We start from the raw sequence: 22,735 nt of genomic DNA on the forward strand, positions 1-22,735 counted from the left end.
TTTCGGTAGCCACACCCTATCTTAGCAGACAACACCCTCTGAACTAGCCTAACTAGATTCAGATATACAAAAATGAATCATATTCAAAACAATTTAAGATAGCGTATGCCTAGCCACAAATCCAAGTCAATAAATCAAAAGACAATTAGGATATTTAGCGGCCATGAAGTTTCCAAAATCCTAAGACGGAGGTACTGAAAACAGGTGTTTCCAGCACCGGCGACAGAAAAATATGAATAGAAAATGGGACTGGGTTCCTGATACCCGCCTCCCAGCGGCGGGAATGGGTACTAACCACCTGGCCGACCACTGTGTGTGCCGGAAGTTTTTGAATTTCTGTCGGACTCAGAAAATACAGCTATATATATATCTGACAGGTAAGTTTCATGAACAAAATGATATGCAATTCTTCATATAAAATATTACAATGATTCAATGAATTAAATCAAAATGAAAATACTTATAAATCGGCAGTAATTTCAATAATACCCACACTTGCAATATAAAATAATACAGAGCAGCTACCCAAACATTTCAACAGATTATTTTCAATACAGTGTATTCTGTATAAAACAACTGTTACATAATCACTATTACAACTTTAGTTGTTTAAACCTTGAAATACAACAGCTGTTTTCAAGTTGCCATCTACACTAAATCTACTAACTGAATTATCTATAATAATTTAACAATCCTCCTTGACAGTTACTAATAACAGTCAACTATAAAATTTATCACTATAATTTATGAAGACTAGTGGGATTTACATCTACACCAATGCATACTACTGTACACCATTTATCAGGATTTACTTATTCATTGGACCTAAAATCTTAGTCTGATATGTTCCTATCAACAATACAAAGCATCTGGAATTACTTAGGTATTCAATCTCGCCAACAGTACATTCACGTACAGTACACAAAATCTACAGTAATAATCCAGATCACAGTCACCAGCACAGTCTTACAGTTTATCTAGTCTCACACTAACAACTGAGATAGAAATGTTTAAATTAAAAAAAAATATTGTATCTAATTTTAATTATTAATTTTTTCTGGGCAAAAGACTGATTCAAACTGAATCCAAACTCATACTGACTCCACATTCAGGCAACCAACCTACCGACAGAGAGAATGCCCCCTTCAAATGAATTCAGTTTGGTTTCATTCATGAAGTATTCATGCAGTATTCATAAAATACTGCAGTCTATTAATCTTTCTATTATTTCACCTAATCTGGGGTAATTTTACAAATAACCATGCTAAAGGCATCTATAAGAAAGTAAAAAAAAAATAATAATAAATTTTGTTCAAAAAATGTATTATTATTTGTTCTTACATCAAAGAAAAAAAAATATTCCACATGAAGGAAACTAGACTGACAAATTACATAAATACGTAGATAGGGAATGATGCAGTGTATGTCATGATCTTCAGAAACATGGATAATGAGAGTATCAATGAATGAGAACCTCACTCAACATGAAAGTGGGTAAAGCTATACAATTTTAGCTTACATAAAAGACACCATCAAATCTGCGACAATAACTTTACATGACTTTGGCACAATTCTTACCTATTAAGACCTTATAATAAATTGTGTCCTCCCTTCCAAATACTATACATTTAATGTACTGACTTTATCATTCTTAGCCCATCCTCCTGTCATAACAAGAGACATTTTCACCTACTTTCTGCCTCCTGCCTGCTATTCTACTTTTATCAACCCAAAATTCTCCCATACAGCACTCCAAATCACTAACTTCACAAACAGTGAAGTGCTTCACTTGTTATTTACACACAAATATAATCACCTTGAACAGCTAAAACAGTAAAACATATTTACTCAATGAATTATATATGTACATTCTGTTTTAGTTGTGGTTTTATTGAATACTAGTACTATAGTATTTGACCACAACAACAAAAAAAGCCACTGATGCGACCCAAAATCTGGAAACCTTGTAATGCTGGAAATCTTTCCCATTTCCAAGTGCAACTGAATTTTCTAAAATCTGCAATGGATAAACATGGTTCAGAAATGGTCACATGAATACTGGAAGCCTATATGGAGTGAATTTACTGAATAACTATGTTTATGCCTGGGACTCGGACTCATGAATAGAGAAAATCTTCAAGGTAGTAAAAGAATTTGGATGGGAAGGATTTGTTGATCTAACCGATGAAGTGGAAGAACAAACTGGAAGTCATATAGATATAGTGAAGAACTTGGAGACCTTATTAAATCATTAACGTAAAAAAAAAATCAAGAAAAAGAAACACAAGAGGAGGAGGTGACATGCCCACATCTTCAATGAGGCACAAGACTTAAAGGACAAAGTTAAGGATGTCAATCCATGGATGGGAAGCAGTACATAAACCATCCGTGGCATTGACAACGATACAAATCTCTTAGAATAGCTTCTGGATGAAATTCAAAGGTAAAAAGCTTCCTATCACATTGTTTCCTATTAGGGAACCTTTGGAAAAGAAATTCTGCTGAACTCAACTGTTCTTGACATTCCAAAAGAAACTATTTGTTAAGGCCTAACTTGTCCTTTGTTTCAAATACCCAATGCAACGTTATAAGGTAACATGATTCCTTTTTTTTGGGGGGGAGGGGGTTTGTTTTCATACCTGCATGGAGTTTGTAAATGAAATAAGCATAGTACTACTTGTGATTATCACTCATTGGAACTCCTTCAAAGAGGCAACTATACATCTCTTGTTTTAGGCCCTTTCTACTTCCTAGCTTGATTTTGTATAAATACAAAATGCACATTCAAGGTGTACTGTTCTCTGTTATAGAGGCTCTGCTATCTTACATGAATACATGCTTGTGTAAGGGGACTCAATACTATTTCCCCGCATATATGGAGGGATTACTACTATGTATAAATAGAAAAAATCTTAATTTTACTAAAGGCTAAACTTTTGTCATTATATGTATAGTACAGGGAACCAAAAGTTTCAAGGACTTAGTCTTCACATAGTAACCCATATCCAAAAGAAACTAAACCATCTGCCTTTGCTGTCAACAAATGAAGAACAACTATCTTCTTAACTGAGTTTTAAGGATGATGTAGTACTATCAAATGGAGAACTACATATATAAAACAATAAAAAAAGTCAATAAACCTTACAAAAACCATGTATCACTTCATACAATTTAACAAAGTATCTCGAATACAATATCAATATCATTTTCTGAACACTTACTGACATCCTCACTGTCCGCAACTATGTTAAAAAAAAGAGAAAAAATTCCGGTAATAGAATATTCATATACTACAGTAATAGACACATTTTTCTAAATCTCTCATTGCATTTTCCATGAGATTAAGGGTAATACACCACTTATCAACTATATATAACAAGATACTGCTACTATACATGGATGCAGCATGCACAAACTATACAACAGTTCAATTGATGGGTATGGACAAACAAGAAATCACCAACATTGTCAATATCTTTTTGGTGACCGAAAAAAAAACAAAGACTTTTGCAGTATACTTACCACTTGGGTGAGCATCTGTTCCAGCATCACTTGCTTCACTTGTAAAGGAACTATTATCAGAGGAAGCTTCAGAGCTTGTGTCTGTACCACCTGCATCACTAAATGCATCAGCAGCATCAAAGTACTCGGAAGCACTAAAGCATGAGCTACTCTCATAAGATAAAGAAGTGTGAAGCGACTTGTGAAGCTGCAAAAGAGTGAAAAGATATTAAGCATTGGTATCCCAATGGTGACCAGGTTTACCAAATTTCTATTCTCTAAGTGTATAGTATGTAGTATTAAGTTGTCCAGAATGGCTGAAAAAAACTAATTATTTTGGAAATTATCAGAGAGATAATTTTCCAATTTTTCATCAATATGATAATCTCTATTATCATAAGAATATAAAATGCTCAAATATAGACAAAAATGACTAGCTACCCTTGGATGAAGATGTCATCCTGCATGCACCAATTTCTCATTAAAATAGTAACAAATTGTCACACACTGTTACTCTTGGTGACAGTCCAAAATATCAGTATACTATTGGCTTCAAATAATACTAATATACAAAATACTACTCTACTGCTTATACAGTTTAAAGTCATATCCTTTAAAAAAGCCTTTCACCCAAAACAAAAAGCAAATATGCTTGTGCTGGTATATTTTTTAATTACAAAGAAAACTGTTATTTTATCTTAGGTCCATTGTTTACAGCATGATGTTTATTACAAATAACATAAGTGGTCAATAAAAATACAAGAAAATTACGAAATGCCTCAGCTAATAGGTAAACATACAGAACCTAAACGAGTTGCTGCTATGATTCTTCCCCCAACCTAAGAATATGACAAGTGTTGAATGAAAGGAAAGCATTAATATTAGGAACACGTAATACTTGTTTCCATTGACAGATATCACTGGTGCCTAACACATACTACTTGCATAGCTACAATAAAAGGCCTGTTCACAGTCTGGATGCATATATGTACTGAACATTAAAACATAAAACTCTATGTTATGTCACCTTTGTTCAAAGTAATGCTTCATTAAGGTTACTGTGAGGATAAAAAAAAATCATGAGTTATTACCATCTCAGACATGGAAGGTGGAACAGAAATATCCGTCAAATCGGAATCAGCGTGGATCCTTGCAAGACGTCCTCTTAGCTCAGCATTCTGTTGCAAAGCCTGCAATTGCAAGATTACAATTACATTCAAAATTCCCAGTCGCAAATGAAATCATTCTCCCATAATAAAATATTACCAAAACTTTATTTATAAGGCTCTATAGTATACACTTTCACTTTTGAACTATTTAGTGTACTGGTTTTTATTTGTTGCACTGTAACATTTGTATATTTCAATATTTTGTATGTTTATTGTGTTTTGTATGTTAGTATACCTCAATATTTTCTGAGTTTATTTACTTTCCACACATGTCAAACTACATAATATTTTTGCTACCTTTTGTATGACTTCTAACAGCTGTTTCCACCGACTGATTTTGATTGCTATAGGAGCAGATACTTTCTGATACTCCATTTTGACTTCAATGTTTAAGTTTTCACTGAACAGAGTGAATTTTTGAAGGAAAGTAACCTTTGTTAGTGTCCTATTTACAAAAGGAAAAAAATATTTTCACAGCTATATATACATAAAATGAGAAATCTAAAATTCTGTGACTTCTCTTTCTTCTTTTGGGAGTCTGAAGTAGGCAACATCGCAGGGTATAAAAAAATCTGTTGCCTCATCTTTTTTTAAGTGTAAAGGTGAACAAGACGGCTAACCTTGCCCCTCTTCTAAGTGAAGGACTGGGGAAAGCAGGTTAAGATTTTAATACTATACAGTAGTATGTGAAATAATCAAGCATACCTCCACTGGAACACAAGAGGTGTCACTTACCTGATTCAATGAATTTCTAAGAGCAGCAATAATAGAAGTAGTGTTGTGGGAAGATAAAACATTCGACTCTGACTCCAATGCCTGACGCAGTTTTTCTCTCTCACTTTGAATTCCACGAAGAACTTGGCATATCTGACTAACAACTGGAAATATAATGACAAAACTTAATGGCCATTTTTACTGCCTAAATCTGCTACGCACATACTTACAATCATTTAGAAAAATGACTACAGGTATAGAGGATCCATACCAAACCATAGTTAAACTGTTTTACAACAGAGCACAACATTTACATTAGCCCGTATTTGTGGCTGACCTGAATCCTATAGAGTTCCTTTTGTGATTCAAACAAAGAAAAAGATCATATGCTGACTGGACAGCTATAATGGGTCCTGTATTCCAGACAAGGAAGAACCCTCTTTGTCATGTGTCTAGTATGTTGACAAGAAGCTGTGTAGTATTCTTGGACTAGATTAATTTCCTTTACCTTGTTTCAATGTTCCAACATTTAACTACTATTTATAACTCTGATTTTGCCTTTTTTCAGCTCAGTGAGTAAATGTTACAACTGCAATGTATAGAATTTTATTCCTTTGTGTAGATTGACTGAATGCTTCTTTTTGCTTGTGTGTATTACTATTTTCATCCTGTGTTCTCTCTCAAGAGCACTGGGCTTCATGTTTCCTTTTGTTTAATCTGTGACATGAAACCCACAACTACACAAAAGGATTGTGCTGATGTTGGAACCTTACAAATGTCAGGAGCCACCAACAACTGTAACATAGTCATCATTCCATAACAAGACAGGAATAAATGGCAGTCTGGACCCACAAGAGATCCTTTGAGAAGGCTGGTATCAAAGACAGGATTAGCTCTTTCCTTAGATTCTAAAGTCTCTCAGCTAAGACTTGAAAAGGAACCATGTCTTTCATAGAAGGATATTAAAATCACGCATGCCCATCTGAGGACAGGGTGCTTTGCCCCCTGAAGACTGTTGCCAAGCTCCTTTTTCATCCAAGTCTACCAGCCAAGTCTTAGCAAGCACTGATCAGTCAATCACTTTGCATCACAGCAGTTTCTGCAATCAGTCCTTGCAGCTTCAAATCTTAAATTGGTGCAATTAGATGTGTCCCATGGAACTGAGGATACTTGTGAAAACTAGTTTTGTATTAAACTTGTTTTGAAAAATAGTCTTAAAACTCATAGGTTGGCCTAAAGAAATTCACCTTTATGTGAGAGAGCAATTATAACAAAATAACTGCCTAAACTGAAAATGTTATGTTAGATATTCTGACATAAATCTTCTTCAATAATTGCTAAATTAAAGAATGTAATTCGTATTTTACCATGCAATTTTGCACTGCATATATATTTCACTTAAGTACTGGATCATGTGGGGTAGCCATCAAATATCAGTGACTTAAACTGATCTTCAGCAATAAAAGAATATATTATTTAACCAAGATATCCCACTGCAACAATGAACATTTTCTTATTACACTAGATTTGATCTGTTGCATCACTTTATACATGTTGCAAATTATTCACTATGATTGGTTTTTAGTAATGCTAAATACACTGATATTTCCTGGCACTGCAGATGCTCTGACCTTCAAGATGTACCCCAATATTGGCAAGCAATATTTTTGAGCGCAAAAAACACAAGGCAGCACATTCATGAGTTGTTGGCTCTAATTTTTGGTTGGTGTGCTGCATGCATTCGATTGTCTCTATAGAACAAGTACTAGTCACCTTGAATAATGATACCCAACTATTTCTTCACCCTTAAATACACATAACAAACAAAAGTATTTCAAATGTCTACCCAGCAATAAAATTGGCATTTTGTATCAAACATTTGACAATAACAGAAAAAAATGCAAAATGTATTTTTGTTATACATTTAACAGGAAATAAACACACCTTCTTTAGCTAAAACTGTGAAGTCCTCCCTGGAAGAGCTCTCCATTGAAAGTGTGATTTGTGGTGGATTAGAGAACGAAGTCTGCGAAGTTGGGGATGGTGTGTTTGGAGGCTGATTACTTGCTACAACTGCTGACGCATTGTCAGAGTAACTATGTGGCCGCACATATTGATTCCCATGAACATTATGAAGAGCTAACGTTGGATTACTACTACTGAGAGGACGAAGTTCACAAAGGTTACCATCAACTTGCTGTAAAATAAGACACATCTATTCATCAAAAGGTTCAATAGAACAAAAGCATTTCTCATCAAACAAAAATGAAATTACATAAGCTTCTGTTAAGGCATTTAAATATAATTAAAAACACATTTAAATACAATTAAAAACACTCTAAATATTCATCACACAATAACGGCTAGTTTAGCTTTAAATGCCACTGATTTCTTAATAGCTAGCTCTTTAAATCTATCTATTTTTAACTTGGCCTTTCCCTCTTTAGATAACATAATTTTCATCTATTTACATTTGTTTTCGTTTGGTTTGATATACAAAATCGAACTAATTTCAAATGATGGAATTCTTCATTAAATGTATGAAAGATGCTGCAAAATTCATAGAATATTGAATTTCTGTATTCAACTTTTAACATCAACTTACCTCTTCTAAACTTATATTCAACTGGACAAGATTTATAAGAAAGAGGCGGTTACAGCACTTGCTAATGTCATACACATCCTAGCATAATTCCCATATTATGACAGTGACTTAAAATCCTCAGGCAATATATAGTATATCTGCTACCACATTCCTACCCATCCCTGGAAAGAGCTCTGCTAATTGCCTCCATTTCCTTTTCTGAGGAACTTTTGCTACACTTAAGATACACCTTGAGAAAGTGAAGGTGTAACTTCCCAAGATGACTGGTAAAGGGAATCAAATCTCATCTCATCTGCTAATCCCCCAAAGAAGATTAAGATGAAAAATCACGGTAAAAGACTAAGGATCACCAAACATTACTGTAAAAAGTGGGAAGCAAGAAAAGCTTTAATAACAACATACACGTTGGTTAACTAAATATATATGTCAGGCATCCAAAAGGATAAGGAAAAATTTTAGTATCAAGCTACACGAGCAGATCAACGAACACCTCCAGATCAAACACTAAAGGAAGAAGCAAACATAATAAGTCTACACTGCTGGAAGAAAGTAAAATATCCACAGCAAATGTTTTCGATGATCTCAGCCTCAAAACAACCAACCAACCACTTGACTGCTTCTTGTATATACAGTATATTTCTTGTCATATACATCAACAAAACAGAAGAAATTAGCAAACAAATACCGAAGGGGTCCCACCAACTCCAGAGCACTTATTTATCACTGGCAATAAGTAACAGAGCCTACATGTACAAACAAACAAAGAACCATTTAAACCTATGGAAATTACATAAACAATGAAACTAAAAAGAAATTCACATGAGAATATAAAATATAATAAGAAAAACAGAAGCACATTATCATACATGATGAAATAGATACATAATTAAACAGTACTACAAGGAAATATATCAAATCATCCTAAACACAGAAATAATGTATTTTTTTTTATTTCAACTTCACCAAATCTTATGAACAATAATTTTCAACATACTGCCATGGACTGGACAGTGTTCCAGTTTTGCAGCAAGGGAACAAAATGCTTCCATTATGAGCCAATGATGAACAACAACACTACATCTGGCGAGCAATAAACATACTATAGCATAAGTTACTTACAAGAGAAGGCATAACTGCATCAACCTGATCAGTAGCTCCTTTACCAGGGCTTGTGTTAATAATTATTTCACCTCCAGTTGATTTATTACTTTTGTGTTTCCTTAAACGGAATTTTCTCCTTGACTTGGTAGAAGGTGTTGTTGGTTCCCCATGCTAAAAGATGCATAAAAGAAAAAAAAAAGTTAAAAAAATAAACTACTACAAGGGTAATAACAATTTACAAAAGTATTTTTCTGACACAAAGTCAATATATAGGTTTTATATCATTATTATTTGACAAACTCAATTATAATCAAATCACTTAGGAAGTATGAACCTCAATAACCGAGGCATGACTGAAATGTTTATTTGTCCAAAAAATCATTGAGTATCTATAGTATTAAAATTCAAGTCTAAATCATCTATGCTGTTTTTATAAATATGCAAATTTCTAAAATACATATTTGATTGAAAACTAAAATACTAACACTCAAATCATCTTGGTGTTCTATATTATTTAGAAGGTGTGCCAACTGCTGAACATGCTGTTGGGTATTATTTATTTCTTTTGTCAAAATATCTAATCCAGAGCTGTCTACCAACCATGCTCGCAGAGTTCCAGCCCCTGCAAATAAAAGGAAACTATTAAATTCTGAGAGATAGCATGATGGAATTTAAACAATAAGTTCAAATAGATCTTACAACATCAACAATAAACACCTATTTAGCATAAAATAATCATATAAACATTGTACAAACACTGTAGTCTTTGTTTGAAGTGTTAGAAATTAATATTACATCATCAATAAAAAATAATTTTTTAAAGCATTTTTCTTTTTTATTTCATAATTTGTACGAACACTGAAACACTTTACTTACCAACCTAAAGAAACAGATTGGCTTAGTTTATGTATAACAGAAAAATTTATTTGTTTAACTTAGAGACACATCATTCACATCAGCAAAAATTACAATATTACATGAAATAGGACCAAGCTGCAGAAGAAACCCTAAAATCAGGTGATTGTAAAAAATTGTCTAAGAGGTGCAGTACCTAGATGTGATACAGTACCATAATCACTTCTCTCAACTGTTGTAAATCCCTCAAACACCAACAGAAACAGAGGTCAGCCTACATAGCTGAAGTCGAGATTGCTGCCACTACATAAGTGTGAAGCCACTTATGAGGGAGGATCCTAGATTTACATGAATGATGGCATCATTGCGGAAAACAAGCCACCACCAAATGATGGAAAGGGAAGGAAACGTGATCCTGAGCTTAGAGAGGGCTTTTCTGTAGCATTATTATGTATGTACTACAGAAAAGCCCTCAAAACATATGTCATCCATCAATACACTTTCATTAAGTCACTGAAGGCAGAGGTGATTGGAAAAAGAAGGAAGAGGGGGTTGTGCCAGGCAACATCATGGGTCCAAATATCATTATGATTGTCAGAAAGCTGCCTGAAATAGTGAACTGAATGTTCTCGGGAATTGAAAGAGAATGATAGCGGCAAGCAAAATCTCATTATTAAGCTGCCCCTGGATCACACACACAAACACAGAGAGAGAGAGAGAGAGAGAGAGAGAGAGAGAGAGAGAGAGAGAGAGAGAGAGAGAGAGAGAACCAACTTTCCTTCTGTATAGTATATTCTATATGCAATAGCTTACAGCTAATACGAGATAAAAAAAAAAAAAACATGTTTCGACAATTGTTTTAAAACAACAATTTCATTCTGATTCATGAATTCAGTGTTCCTACTGGGTGAAACAGATACTTGCCTTTTTAACAGATCTTGTAATATTCCTGAAGTCCTTATGTATATTTTAGATGAATTCCATAATCGTAAACCTACCACTACACCATACAGCATTAGGAACCCACTTATTACAAACCTTTACATATTTAATATTGCTATCCAATAGATATGAAATATTCACTATTCTTCTAGCTTTATTATCAATTTGTTTACATTTTAGAATGCAGATTGACTGCTTATGGCACAAAAATATGGGTACTATTCTTTTGTTTCTGGCATTAAGCAGAGACAGTGGATATGCATTTAACCAAGAAATGTATACATAACACAGTGTTAAGTCGTTTCAAAATATATTTGCAGTTACACATGTCAATTTGTTTCTCCATTTTAGGATTCATGCTACATTGAGTATTTTTTCTAAAGACAGGGTTTTTAATGTTATGGCTATTTTCATTAAGAATTGAAATGAAAAATAAAAATTACATCCATTTTTGTGCATCTCCACACACAAGTCAGCATCAAATGTTAAAAAACCATGAAAAACCATAGCCAATAAAAAAATTCCAAATCACATAAAAAAAATGTTGACATATAAAATAATGAACAGTAATGAGAAGTAAGTACAGTGTAATATCATTTCAAAACTTAAAAATGTTTTTAAAAAATTCTTATTTGCATATCGTTCAGCTACACGTACTGTACAGTTGTACGTATATAGTGCCAGCCATATAATTACAAAAATCAATAGCAAAAGTGACGAATCACACAAAAAAAATGTTAAAATAGTATACAAAAAATATGCATGTACATTAACATGTGTACTCAGAATAAAACCATTTAGGAATTTCAAAATATATAAATTGTTCTTTAGTACATGATGTTCTAACTCTAGTGTTCGGCCATGCATCATCGTTAGTTCTTGGCAGTGAATTCAAACATGTGCTTGCATGCAACTTACGAAGTCTTATTTGCTGTGAATTTGTCCTAAATAAATTAGTGCCTTGCCTTCAAAGGAAGTTTCTAGTGCTAGTGCTAATAAGCATGAAGTTATTCTGTTGTAAAACAAGGTATCTATGATAAAACCCTATGAAAACTGTGAAAATATTAATGTCATCATAGCTCATTTTCTCATACAGCCCATCAGGTAGGGACATAGCTATATAGTATACAGTGGCAGACTATATCTCTCTCAAGTTCAGTACACCTACTAATGTAGAAGCTGACATGATGCTGTAATTGCATAACGTGATGAACATGTGCTCAGCAAAGCCCTTAAGCCCCTAACCTGGCCAAAAGTCCTGGTCCTTATATTTCATTGGATTTTTGTCCACTTTGGCCCTTCCCCATGTCTGTGTTTCCTTTGTATACTATAGTGTTGGTAAAATTACAAATGTACATAGAAGTAAACTTTATAGTGTTAGTAAAATTACAAATGTACATAGAAGTAAACTTTTTGATGGTTAAAGAGTAATCAATGTTAACAACTTATGAACACTAAAAAGAGGACAAGCAGAGACTAAACAAAAACTGAAAAGCTTTTTTTTTATATATAAAATTGCTGAGAAAAATACAAAACAAAATCATTTTATCATGTCTTGATATAAAAAAAAACACCAGCAATAGCTCGTGATGCACAAAATGAACATCAATATCAAGAAATTAGCTAAAATAGATTGCTAAGTGCTAAAAACTTTATTAGCATGCAAAAACATGAATTAGGACCAAGAAACAAAAACTTACTCTATGATATGAAAAGTCAAACCCAATATAAGGCCCACTAAATGAGTTATTCAGTTAAGCAGCGGCAGAAAAAAGGGTGGAGGTAATTGTGCAGACCATAACTGCACTTCATTACTGTCACCAAATTAAAATTTCTGCAAGTCAAAAGCTAAATCATTACAAGTGAATACTGTACACCAAAAGCACTGTATTATGACGCAGCATATAAAACTAGCAAAATAAATATACTTACAGTGTCACAGCAAGTAAATGCTGCGCAACATGGCAGAGAAAAGTGGCAAAACACCATTCACTGGTGAAACAATCACTGACAATGAAGTTCACCGATCAATGTGACAATATAACACCATCACTCAACTCCAATTAATTAGCTACAAAACTGATGCTGAAAAAGGTAAAACTAACATGAATTACCTGGAATGGAATAAATATTACAGCTAAAATCATCTAAGTCTAGGAAACAACTTGCTAATAGCAAGGTAGACACACCAAAAGATGGCGTTCTTACCTGAACGCAAGCTCCACACAGCCATACATGAGCAAGCAGCCAGTTAACTTGTGGACAAAAAGGGGGCCAATGTAAATGATGGGTTTGTAAAACTTAGGAGGAATTATCCCTGAACTCTATAAAAAAAAAAATCCTCCATCTTTGCATCTAGACTTTTTCTGAGTGAGCAACACATTCAAATCTCAATGGCATTCTTAAAATACCATATGAGATGCTGGAACTTACCAGCTGCTGCCCCAGTTAATGTGGTTGAGGTATTTGACTTGCCTTCACGATTCAATGTATTGTGATGTGATCCCGGTAAAGAGCCAGGCAAGGAAGTGCGTCCACTTGATATCAAAGGGTCTGTTAAAGAACAAGTACAGTACAGTACTGCAATAAATTTGAAAGTGAAGCAAAATTTCATTAACAAAATGAATCTAAGAATTGGCTTCTTTGCGTACGGTAACTTAAATTCAGAACTTAGGCTCAAACAAGCTGAAGAAAAAAATATTAGCAGCATCCAATCAAGAATCTAGGTTCAATTCTTCAAGATATTAGTGTTTCTTATACCACTGCTTGAGGAAATACTATATTATCTTTCAATTTACTCATAATACATCACACAACTGGAAGATTTTATTACAGTCAAAATGTCTTTTTGTATACAGTATTTAGTGCTTTATTTAGGTTTCTGAAATTCCCTAGATTCTAAAACCTTATGATTTAGTGAATACATGCCCTGCAAAGCTTCTTGTACTCATAAGTATTCACAAATTATCTAAATACTAAAGTATCCAAATATTTCTACACATACAAATTCAAGAAAAGTTAGGCTATAATCTGTTGGAAAAACCATGGCATCAGGCACTGACAAGGAGTCTCTATATGCCATGACAGAACTTATATGAATACCAAAAAAATTTTAGTCAAAACACAGAAATTCAAATAACTGACTTGCAGAACCAACAATTGATGTACGTATTTTATTTTATCTAGTGCACATCTGTATATTTTGGTCTTTGCATAATCATATGTAATTTACTTTCTAGATGAGGTGTATACATTAGCATGTGTAAAAGATCAGACCCAAAATTTTGCTGGACATAAGGGTATTTGGTGTTAATGACTCAATACCACTAGGAAGCAAATGTGCAGAGATTAAGAAGGCACTAAAAGACTCTTTACAAAACCACTAAAGCAAAATAATTTTATCATGTCAATATTCAAGACACCAGTTTTTTTCATTTTGCATCTACTATTTGTGAAATAAAATTTATATACAATAATATAAGCCAATACAGGAGAAATCTTAAATGTAAAACTTATTTACAAAACCTTATAAAGAATATAGTATTCATATTAAACAGTATGCCATCTAAATTTAAATATTTTTAATGTGCAAAAATGAAAGAATTCCTAAACAATGTTAATTCCTGGATTTTTAAATTTTTTTTTTATCTAAAGACCGACTCACTGTGTTTTGCCAAATGTTCCCTTATCGTTGAATGCAAAATCTTATCAGTGAGGTAGCTGTCCATGAATTGACAGCCTTGAGCTCAAGGCTTCCAAAGGAAAGATTTTTTAATGCTAAACCTATTTATCTCAAATTATATTCTCAACACGTCAACTGGTAACTGATCGACAAGAAAAACTACTACATACCCCCTCCATTACAATGGGAGAACAATTTGTATCTACTTATATCTATTGTAAACTTAATCTAAATTATTCTCCCATTACAATGGGAGAACAATTTGTATCTACTTATATCTATTGTAAACTTATTCTAAATTATTCCCCCACTACAATGGGAGAACAATTTGTATCTACTTATATCTATTGTAATCTTATTCTAAATTATTCTCCCATTACAATGGGAAAACAATTTGTATCTACTTATATCTATTGTAAACTTAATCTAAAGTAAATTTATGGGAGGAGCGCCTGAAAAAGATATTTTAGTCTTTTGAACAGTTTTGTTTATAAACCAGTAGATACATAGGAACATAAAATATATTACATTTCTTTCTGGACTGTTTTGTTAGTTATTTGCTATTTAAGAACCTGTGGACATCAATGCTCAATGCATCACAGCTAAAATGCGTTTGGCACGAACAAATACTTACATGAAAACATCATGACAATAACCCAATACTTGGACAACTCATTTTTTGATGAATCTAATTGTACAGAGGTTTCATTGGATAGAATACAATAAAATTTTATGGTCTGAGCTTAAACTTTAAAAAAAGCAAAAGGTATTTTACTTTACTTCACCAAAAGTGAAGGCAAGAATTTGTTACCATAATTTTTGCCACCAACAGTGAATTACTACTGGAATTAATATATAATGGCAACTCTGGAGAAGAATCTGTATCCCAAAAGGATGGAGAACTCACATACCAACTCCCTATATAGTATTTAACTGTTTAAATATATACAGCGGACCCACCGTATTTGCGTTCTCCAGATTCGTGGACTCAAACATTCGCGGATTTCTCTTGGGCACGTTTCCCCGCATTATTCGCGGAAAATTTGCGCATTCGCGGTATTTTTCTATGATAAATATCCACAAATTCCTGGTTTTTGATCAATTTCATCATAAAATGACAATTTGTCGAAAATTGCATTTTTCCTAACTATACAAACCTGAGGTCCTTTAACAATAGGAAGGTAACTAGCGGCAGCTGGGACGGTCGTAAGCTTCGAACAAGGGGAGAACGGTAGTTAACTGCTTGTCCGATCGTGCGCGCGCCCGCGCGCCCGAGAGGTGAAGAATCACTTTTGCTTTAGGCCCATGCAAAAAGTTGCAGAGTGAGGGGTGGCATGAGGTGGGACTATATGTAAAGGACCTCAGGTTTGTATAGTTAGGAAAAATGCAATTTTCTTTGACAAATTGTCATTTGTTCCGATACGTAATACAAACCCTCGGCCTCCTTAACAATAGGAAGACTCACTTCTTGGTGGGAGGAATCTGAGTCTTTTTGGTGAACAGACTGGTGTTCGTCCAACCCTGGAGTGCCTCCCTGGTCGTAAGAGCAAGGGAGGGATCCAAACCTCTGTCCGATTGATCGGGGTGTGCACCGCAGGATCAATGGTCAGACCTCTGGGCCAAGTACTAAGAGAGAGGCAAGCGTATCTCTTCGTACCAGCAAGCAAGAACTTGTTCCTGTTTGCAAGAGACAATCATAAAATGATGGGTTTGTCTCAATTGGCATCCACTTCCTCCCCCTTGTTGGAGGAAGTGGTGGATATTTACTCCTATCCCTACTGAAAGGGATAGGATGGTGCTCTATTGAGTAGCTCACCTGCATCTCGTCCTTACCCAGCAGGGTGACGACCGTGTGTCCCTATACCCAAAGGTAGAGGGAAGAAAAAAGATGGGAAGAGGAGCCAGTCACACTCTCATTCCTCATCCATTCTTACGGTCACACCAGGACTCGATGCTGTTCAGCATTGGCCGAGGGTCTGGGTTAACTACACAACGTGTTGAGCAACCACCACGGTTCCCAAGGAAAAAGATCCAAGGAACTGTGGGCAATATCCTGAAGGTAGAAGGAGGTGCATGCGGTCCGGTTGGACCAGGCGCCTGCCTTCATTACCTGCGCCACGGAGAAGTTCTTGCGGAACGCGAGAGAATGATGAAGAGGCGTCCACACTCATCCTGGGTGTCGAGTTTTCTTCAGACAGCTCCGTCGCACCTTCACAGGACAAAGCAGCATAGCCTTCGTATCGGAGGCGGCGGGAGGGTGGGGTGACGTCCATTAGGGAGGGTATTGTGAAGGACTCGAACCAATCGTCAGTTACCGAAGGGTTCTGAGTCTTCGCTACGAAGATCGGTACGAAATCGAGCGTCACAAATCCCCATCCCTTTGTGCTTGACTTCTCAAGAGAAGTCATGCAGTTACCTAAGACGAAAAGAAGGGAATAGTCTATGACCTATCCCTCTTCTCGACTTTGGTTATGTACAGTACTCATACTGACAAGCTATTAAGACGAAGTAATGATTGCTCTGGAACAACCGAACTAAGTCCACAGCATAGTTCGTAACTGACTCGGACGCTCTGACAGCTGCCGACTGACTGGTTCGGAATCAGTAGAGGCAAGTTGTCCAAGCATCCGGGTAAGTCACGTGACCTTCGCCCTTTAAAGAGTTATGCTGAGAGACCAAACAAATAAAATATTTGTTAGTCACCGATGCCGGACAGCGCGGCGATGATTCTCTTAATGCATAAGCTCAAAAGGCGAAAGTCAATTGCCTTCAAAAGACCGAGTCCCTGAGGCAAGAAAATCTCATAGACGTTGAATCCAGCTTAAGGAGAAACAACACTATGTGACGTTGAAGACGAAGGTAGGCAATGAATGCAACCTACGTCTTCCAGCTGAATCGAGAGAAGGAATCTCAAGATTCTAAACCTGTGCTTACAAATGACTGAAAACGCTAACCGCCATTTCATTGCTGTCCGTTGTGCAATGAAAGCGGGGCGTTCTTCAGTAATGAAACACAGGGGAGAGCCGCTTCTCATGGGCTGAACGTTTGGAAGTAGAGCTGGCAGGTGTGGGAGTAGGCGATGTCTTTCATACATCTGCAATACTGGGGTGAACAATGAACAATTGTACACCTCCGAATACAAGATATTTGAGGACAAACTCAGATTCCGCAAAAATCATTCGCATTATCGGGATACGATGCAGCAAGAGACTATTACAGAATTCTGTTACCGTGCGGTAAACAGAAAGATGAGAGTCGAATAGATATCTCTGTTTAAAATTCTCGCAATACCGAAGACGATGAATACTAGCGTTTCACAGCAGTAGATGGTCATTCATGTATGCGAGAATCCCCGTTAATCAGAGACTTAAGTCCGTGATTGTTGGGCAGAGATACGGTTGTTATTCAATCAAAGCAGGTGAGAAAGACATAAACAACCGTCTATCTCAAAGCGGCAGCTGATACTGAAATGCCTCGGGCAATTCAATACGCAGTAGCTGTCGCTGACTCGTCATCCTGAGTTGCCAAGTAATCCTTTTCCACGAAGGAATGCGTTCGGCTAGAACCACCGAGCATAAAAAGATATGCTCGAGCAATTATATTTAAGCGAAACGAATTTCGGTAAATATAAAAAGCTAAAATGGTGTTGTTGTGACAAACAACCATAAGTATTATAAAATTGAAAACCTGGAAACTCCTGGGAGGTTGCAGTTCAATTAGAATACTTTTTCGTCTAAGTCGCAATCCGTAGACTAACCAGGATATGCGCCTACCCCATCGGACCATTCAACTGCTTAGCAGAATCATGTCGCGAGGTTAATATACGTAGTATATTTGTAGGATTCTGAACAACGATCTCCATCCTAAATTCTTTCCTTCAAGAAAACAAAATAAGGATTGGAGATCGACCACCTTCGTTCTCTATTAAAGAGAGTGAAGGAGAAGTCTTCCTCGAAGGAAAGCTTCAATGCTGAACAGAATACTAAGACGATAGTTCCAGCCAAACTGGATATTCCCGTCCGTTCTTCTCTATTCCAGGTTGGTCGCCTACTGTGAGATAGTCTTCTTTCAGCAGCAGTCTTCTTCCTAATGCTAGAAATTCCAGGAATTCGAGCATAGGCGAGGTTCCCGATTATCGTGTAACATATCGGGGATTCTCGTCTCGCTCACTTTGGACCGTGGTCTCGCCTAAGTGTTTGGAGATCGTAAAAAGAAAAAAACTCTAAACACTCTGAATGCGCTAGAAATTCCGTAGAATTCTAAGCAGTCTGCGAAACCCCCACCGAATTCGTCAAACGATATCGGCTGGTGGTCCTCTCGATTCCCGTAGAAATCGAGAATGGGCAGGATCCCTCCTCAACGACCGGGGCTTACGTCAGGTAGGACCCGAAGGTCCCCCCTGGTAGCGCAGTCTTCCCCCAACGTGGGATCCTACAGAGAAATCTCTGTAGGATCCTTCCCCTTTCCCTCGTAGCCGTAAGGAGAGAGGGAATGGGGGAGGAATTGGATACTCGCTCGCCTTCCCAGTTGGAGAAGAGTAGGAGCAGCCATCGCCTTGCGGCGATGGCCTCTCAGAGTCTGGGAAAACGTATCGTCAGGAGAAAACGTTTTTCCCGAGGAGGGTTACGAACTCTCACTGTAGGTAAGGGTCTGCCGCCACTGTGAACGTCGTCTGGGTGGGGCTGATCGACACCTGACAGGAGAGAGCCGATACCGTCCTCCGACTCATTCCAGTCCTCGTCGAGGTCGAAACCTCTCAGGAGGACCGAAGGAGTATTTAAATACGGTGTCCGAAGACACGTAGAAACGCCGCTGTCGCAGTAGAGGAGGTGGAAGTAGCTTGATCGACCGGCCAGAACTGAGAGAGCCTTCTTGTCCGGAGACGAGAGACTCTGGTTCAAGACAGAATCGGTAAGCTCCGATCGCGGCATACCCACCGTCGGTTTGGGTTCCCTCTCGGGCCCCAAAACGACTCGAGCAGAGACATGGGCTCTGCTGGTGGGAGCGGCGATCCTTCCCCCCACCCCGGTCTTTGTTGTTCTGTGCTGACGAATCAGTGCAATAACCTGGGTAAAGTTACTCTGAATCTCGGAAGTTACAGCGTCTTGAGGAGTAGGACCCGCTCCAGTCCCTCCAACAAGAGCAGCTCCCAGGACCCTCCTCCTTCAGAAGAAGGGACCAGCAACAGATCCCTGACGGTTGCCTCCAATCACTTGCGCGTACGTCCTGGTTGGTCCTAAGACCAACCTGGCACGTGCGGACGTCGTGACGGGATCGTGAGCGGCGCATCTCTCACGATCACTCCTATTTACCTAGCTCTTCCTGGCGTATGCCGAGGAAGTTGAAGGTATCGGAGAGACAGAACTGACGCTACACCCCCCTCCTCCCCTGACGGTCGCCTCCAATCACTTGCGCGTACGTCCTGGTTGGTCTAAGACCATACGTGGCACGTGCGCGTCGTGACGGGATCGTGAGCGGCGCACCTCTCACGATCACTCCTAGCTACCTCGCTCTTCCCGGTGTAGCCCGAGGAAGTTGAAGGTAGTGGAGAGACAGACCTGACGCTCCCCCCCCCCGCTCGCTGGCAGGACCAGCGTACGTGGGGGGCTGCAGCCGATCACCAACCCGCGGTGGGGATCGATCTGCAGGCCTGGCCGTGCCGCTCACCTGTGGCGAGCGGCTCGACTGAGCACGTCGACCCCGGTCCCGTGCGTCAGACGAGCTGCTGCTGGTCACCGTATCCGCCCGGTCCCTGTGGGAGCGGCGGTCAGGTGACCTGCACGAGCTCGCTTTCGCCGTGAGACGGTGAGCGTCCTCGCGGCACGTTCCAAAACCGCTACTGGTACCAGCCTCCGAGGCTGGTGTCACCGGCTCGGTCGAGGGGACCTGGGGGACCTCTTCCCAGCCTCAAACCCGTGGCCAGTCAGAGACCGTCACGTCCACCCGAGGGTACCGGCTGGTCGCTGCGAGAGCGGCCGCTGGCCTGGCGAGAGTCACCTGAGCGGCTCTCGACAGTCTTCTGCTCCGTGCCTCGGTCATGACGCTGAGCGAACTCAGGCGTCTTAACTTTGGCTGCACGGTCACCCGCCAAGGAGATCGTACACTCGGAACTTCTCGCGGACGAGAAACCGAGCCGGTACCTGGCTTAGCAGCAGAGCTGCCAAGACCAGGCGAGGGTGTACCAGCGGTAGCCAGCACACCCTTGGTCCCCGTCTTCGTCTTCTTCTTCTTCTCAGAAGGGGAGACGGGCCCCGTTCCCGAAGGAACAGGAGGACCAGCAGAAGAACCCCCCCGTACACCGGAATGTGACGAGCCCTTCGAAGTTCCCGAAGGAGTCTTCTTAGGGGGAATAACAAACCCGGTTACCAGCTGGTCGCTGCCGAGAGCGGCCGCTGGCCTGGCGAGAGTCACCTGAGCGGTTCTCGCCAGCCTTCTGGCTCCGTGCCGTGGTCTTGGCGCCGAGCGAACTCTGGCGCCGAAACTTTGGCTGCACGGTCTCCCGAGGGAGGAGCGTACACTCGGGATCTCCCGCGAACGAGAGACCGAGCCGGAACCTGGCGTAGCGGCATCGCCGCTAGCACCAGGCGAGGAAGTACCAGAGCTAACCGATACTCCTCTGGTCCCCGTCTATCTCTTCCTTACGGAAGGGGGAGCGGGCCCCGCTCCCGAAGGAGCGGAGGAGCAGGAGGACCAGCAGAAGGACCCCCCGTCCCACGAGGGTGGACGGGCCCTTAGAAGTTCCCGAAGGAGCACGTTCGTTAGGGGGGGGAGGCAGCCTTCTCTTCTTCGGCTTATGGGCCTTAGAAGTCGAAGGGGAAGAGGCAGCAACAGACGAAGATGACACCTTCCTCTTCTTCGTCAGCTCACGCAGGACAGTCGTCAGGTCCTCCATCCAGGCCGGAGTCGGGCCTATTGCCGAAAGCAACACGGCCCGACTGCACCTGTCCGGAAGGACCTGGGACTGGGGAAGACACACCATGGGCAGGACCAGCATGGACAGGCGCAGGAACCAGGAGCGACAGGAACAGCCAACCAGCTCAGGAGCGGACAGGAACAGCGGCAGCAGGTAAACACAGAAGGGACAGCCAAGCCAGTACGGGAACCACATCAGCGACAGGTACGCAGGCCCAGCCATCGCCTCGTAGAATCATCGGCAGCCAGCGTGGTACTGGCGGCCGGTCCAGGGGCGAGCTGCTGGAACAGCGGAAGTCTGGGGCAGGCAACACGAAGAAAACACAGGCGGCGGCGGCATACTCCCTCCTCGGTACGGCGGCGACCGGCCCCCCTAGAAGCGGCAGACCGGCGTCACCGACACAGCATGGGGAGTGTAGACCAGCGGGGGGAAGCAGCATAAGCGGCCGTGAAGGTTGTAGTGGAGACCACTCCAAGGTCACCGCCCCAGACCTCGCTAGACTCTGCAGCAGATCGTGGAATGCTAGGACACGCCCTGCAGCCGCAGTGGTCCATACCTTTGTAAGGTCGTCTCCCAGCGGTCTGTATCACCTGCGGTAAGCAAGACAGATTAGTAAGAGGGGTTCCCTCACGCACGGGGGGGGGGAGACATGCCCCCACCCGAACGAAGGAAGACCCCAAAAACAAAATACGAGGAAGCTGAGCGGGGGGGGGGGGCAGGAAAGAAGACGAAGAATCGGATACCAAGGGAGTCGCGGGAGAGCTTTCCGACGACTTCCTGGCAGACCTTCGCTTCCCCTACCCCCGCCCCCGCACAGCAGTGAAAAGTAATATGAAATGAAACAGAATACTGCACTTGCGATTCACTTCATAGAACTTAAAGAGGGAAAAATCAATTCCCGGTAAGAGCGGAAACTTGATCCATAATAATATGATGCTATCATAAATATATATGAAAATGAACAATACTGCACTTGCTATTTTCACTTTCACAGCAATAAATCGTAAGGATTAATTCCCGGGTAAGAGCGGAAATTGATCCAAAATTAAATTTGATGCAATTAATAAATGAAAATGAAAAGAAAACTGCATTGCGAATCCACTTTCATTGCATTCTATTCATACAAAATAAGAGGCTCTTGCCGAGCGCAATCAAGCTCTCGGCAACGAACGCACAGGGCAAAATATAATGAAAAAGAGTACTTACATCTTTCAATTACACACTTTCGCCCAAAATACATTGATCGGCGCGAT

General features: G+C 39.5%; 1 protein-coding gene across 1 annotated transcript in view; it reads right to left on the bottom strand.

Annotated features, from left to right (window-relative positions):
- LOC135209572 (oxysterol-binding protein-related protein 3-like) overlaps positions 1 to 22,735 on the bottom strand; it is an 88,703-nt gene that overhangs the window by 40,803 nt on the left and 25,165 nt on the right. The window contains exons 8-15 of the mRNA XM_064242245.1: positions 13,321 to 13,440; positions 9,576 to 9,712; positions 9,109 to 9,261; positions 7,329 to 7,581; positions 5,406 to 5,548; positions 4,593 to 4,691; positions 3,523 to 3,709; positions 3,222 to 3,242 (exon numbers count right to left, since the gene is read on the bottom strand). Coding sequence (XP_064098315.1) covers positions 3,222 to 3,242; positions 3,523 to 3,709; positions 4,593 to 4,691; positions 5,406 to 5,548; positions 7,329 to 7,581; positions 9,109 to 9,261; positions 9,576 to 9,712; positions 13,321 to 13,440 — 1,113 coding nt within the window. The remainder of the gene's footprint in view (positions 1 to 3,221; positions 3,243 to 3,522; positions 3,710 to 4,592; positions 4,692 to 5,405; positions 5,549 to 7,328; positions 7,582 to 9,108; positions 9,262 to 9,575; positions 9,713 to 13,320; positions 13,441 to 22,735) is intronic.

The sequence above is a fragment of the Macrobrachium nipponense genome, chromosome 38 (genome assembly GCF_015104395.2).
Source record: "Macrobrachium nipponense isolate FS-2020 chromosome 38, ASM1510439v2, whole genome shotgun sequence".
In the NCBI taxonomy this organism is placed as follows: Eukaryota; Metazoa; Arthropoda; class Malacostraca; order Decapoda; family Palaemonidae; genus Macrobrachium; species Macrobrachium nipponense.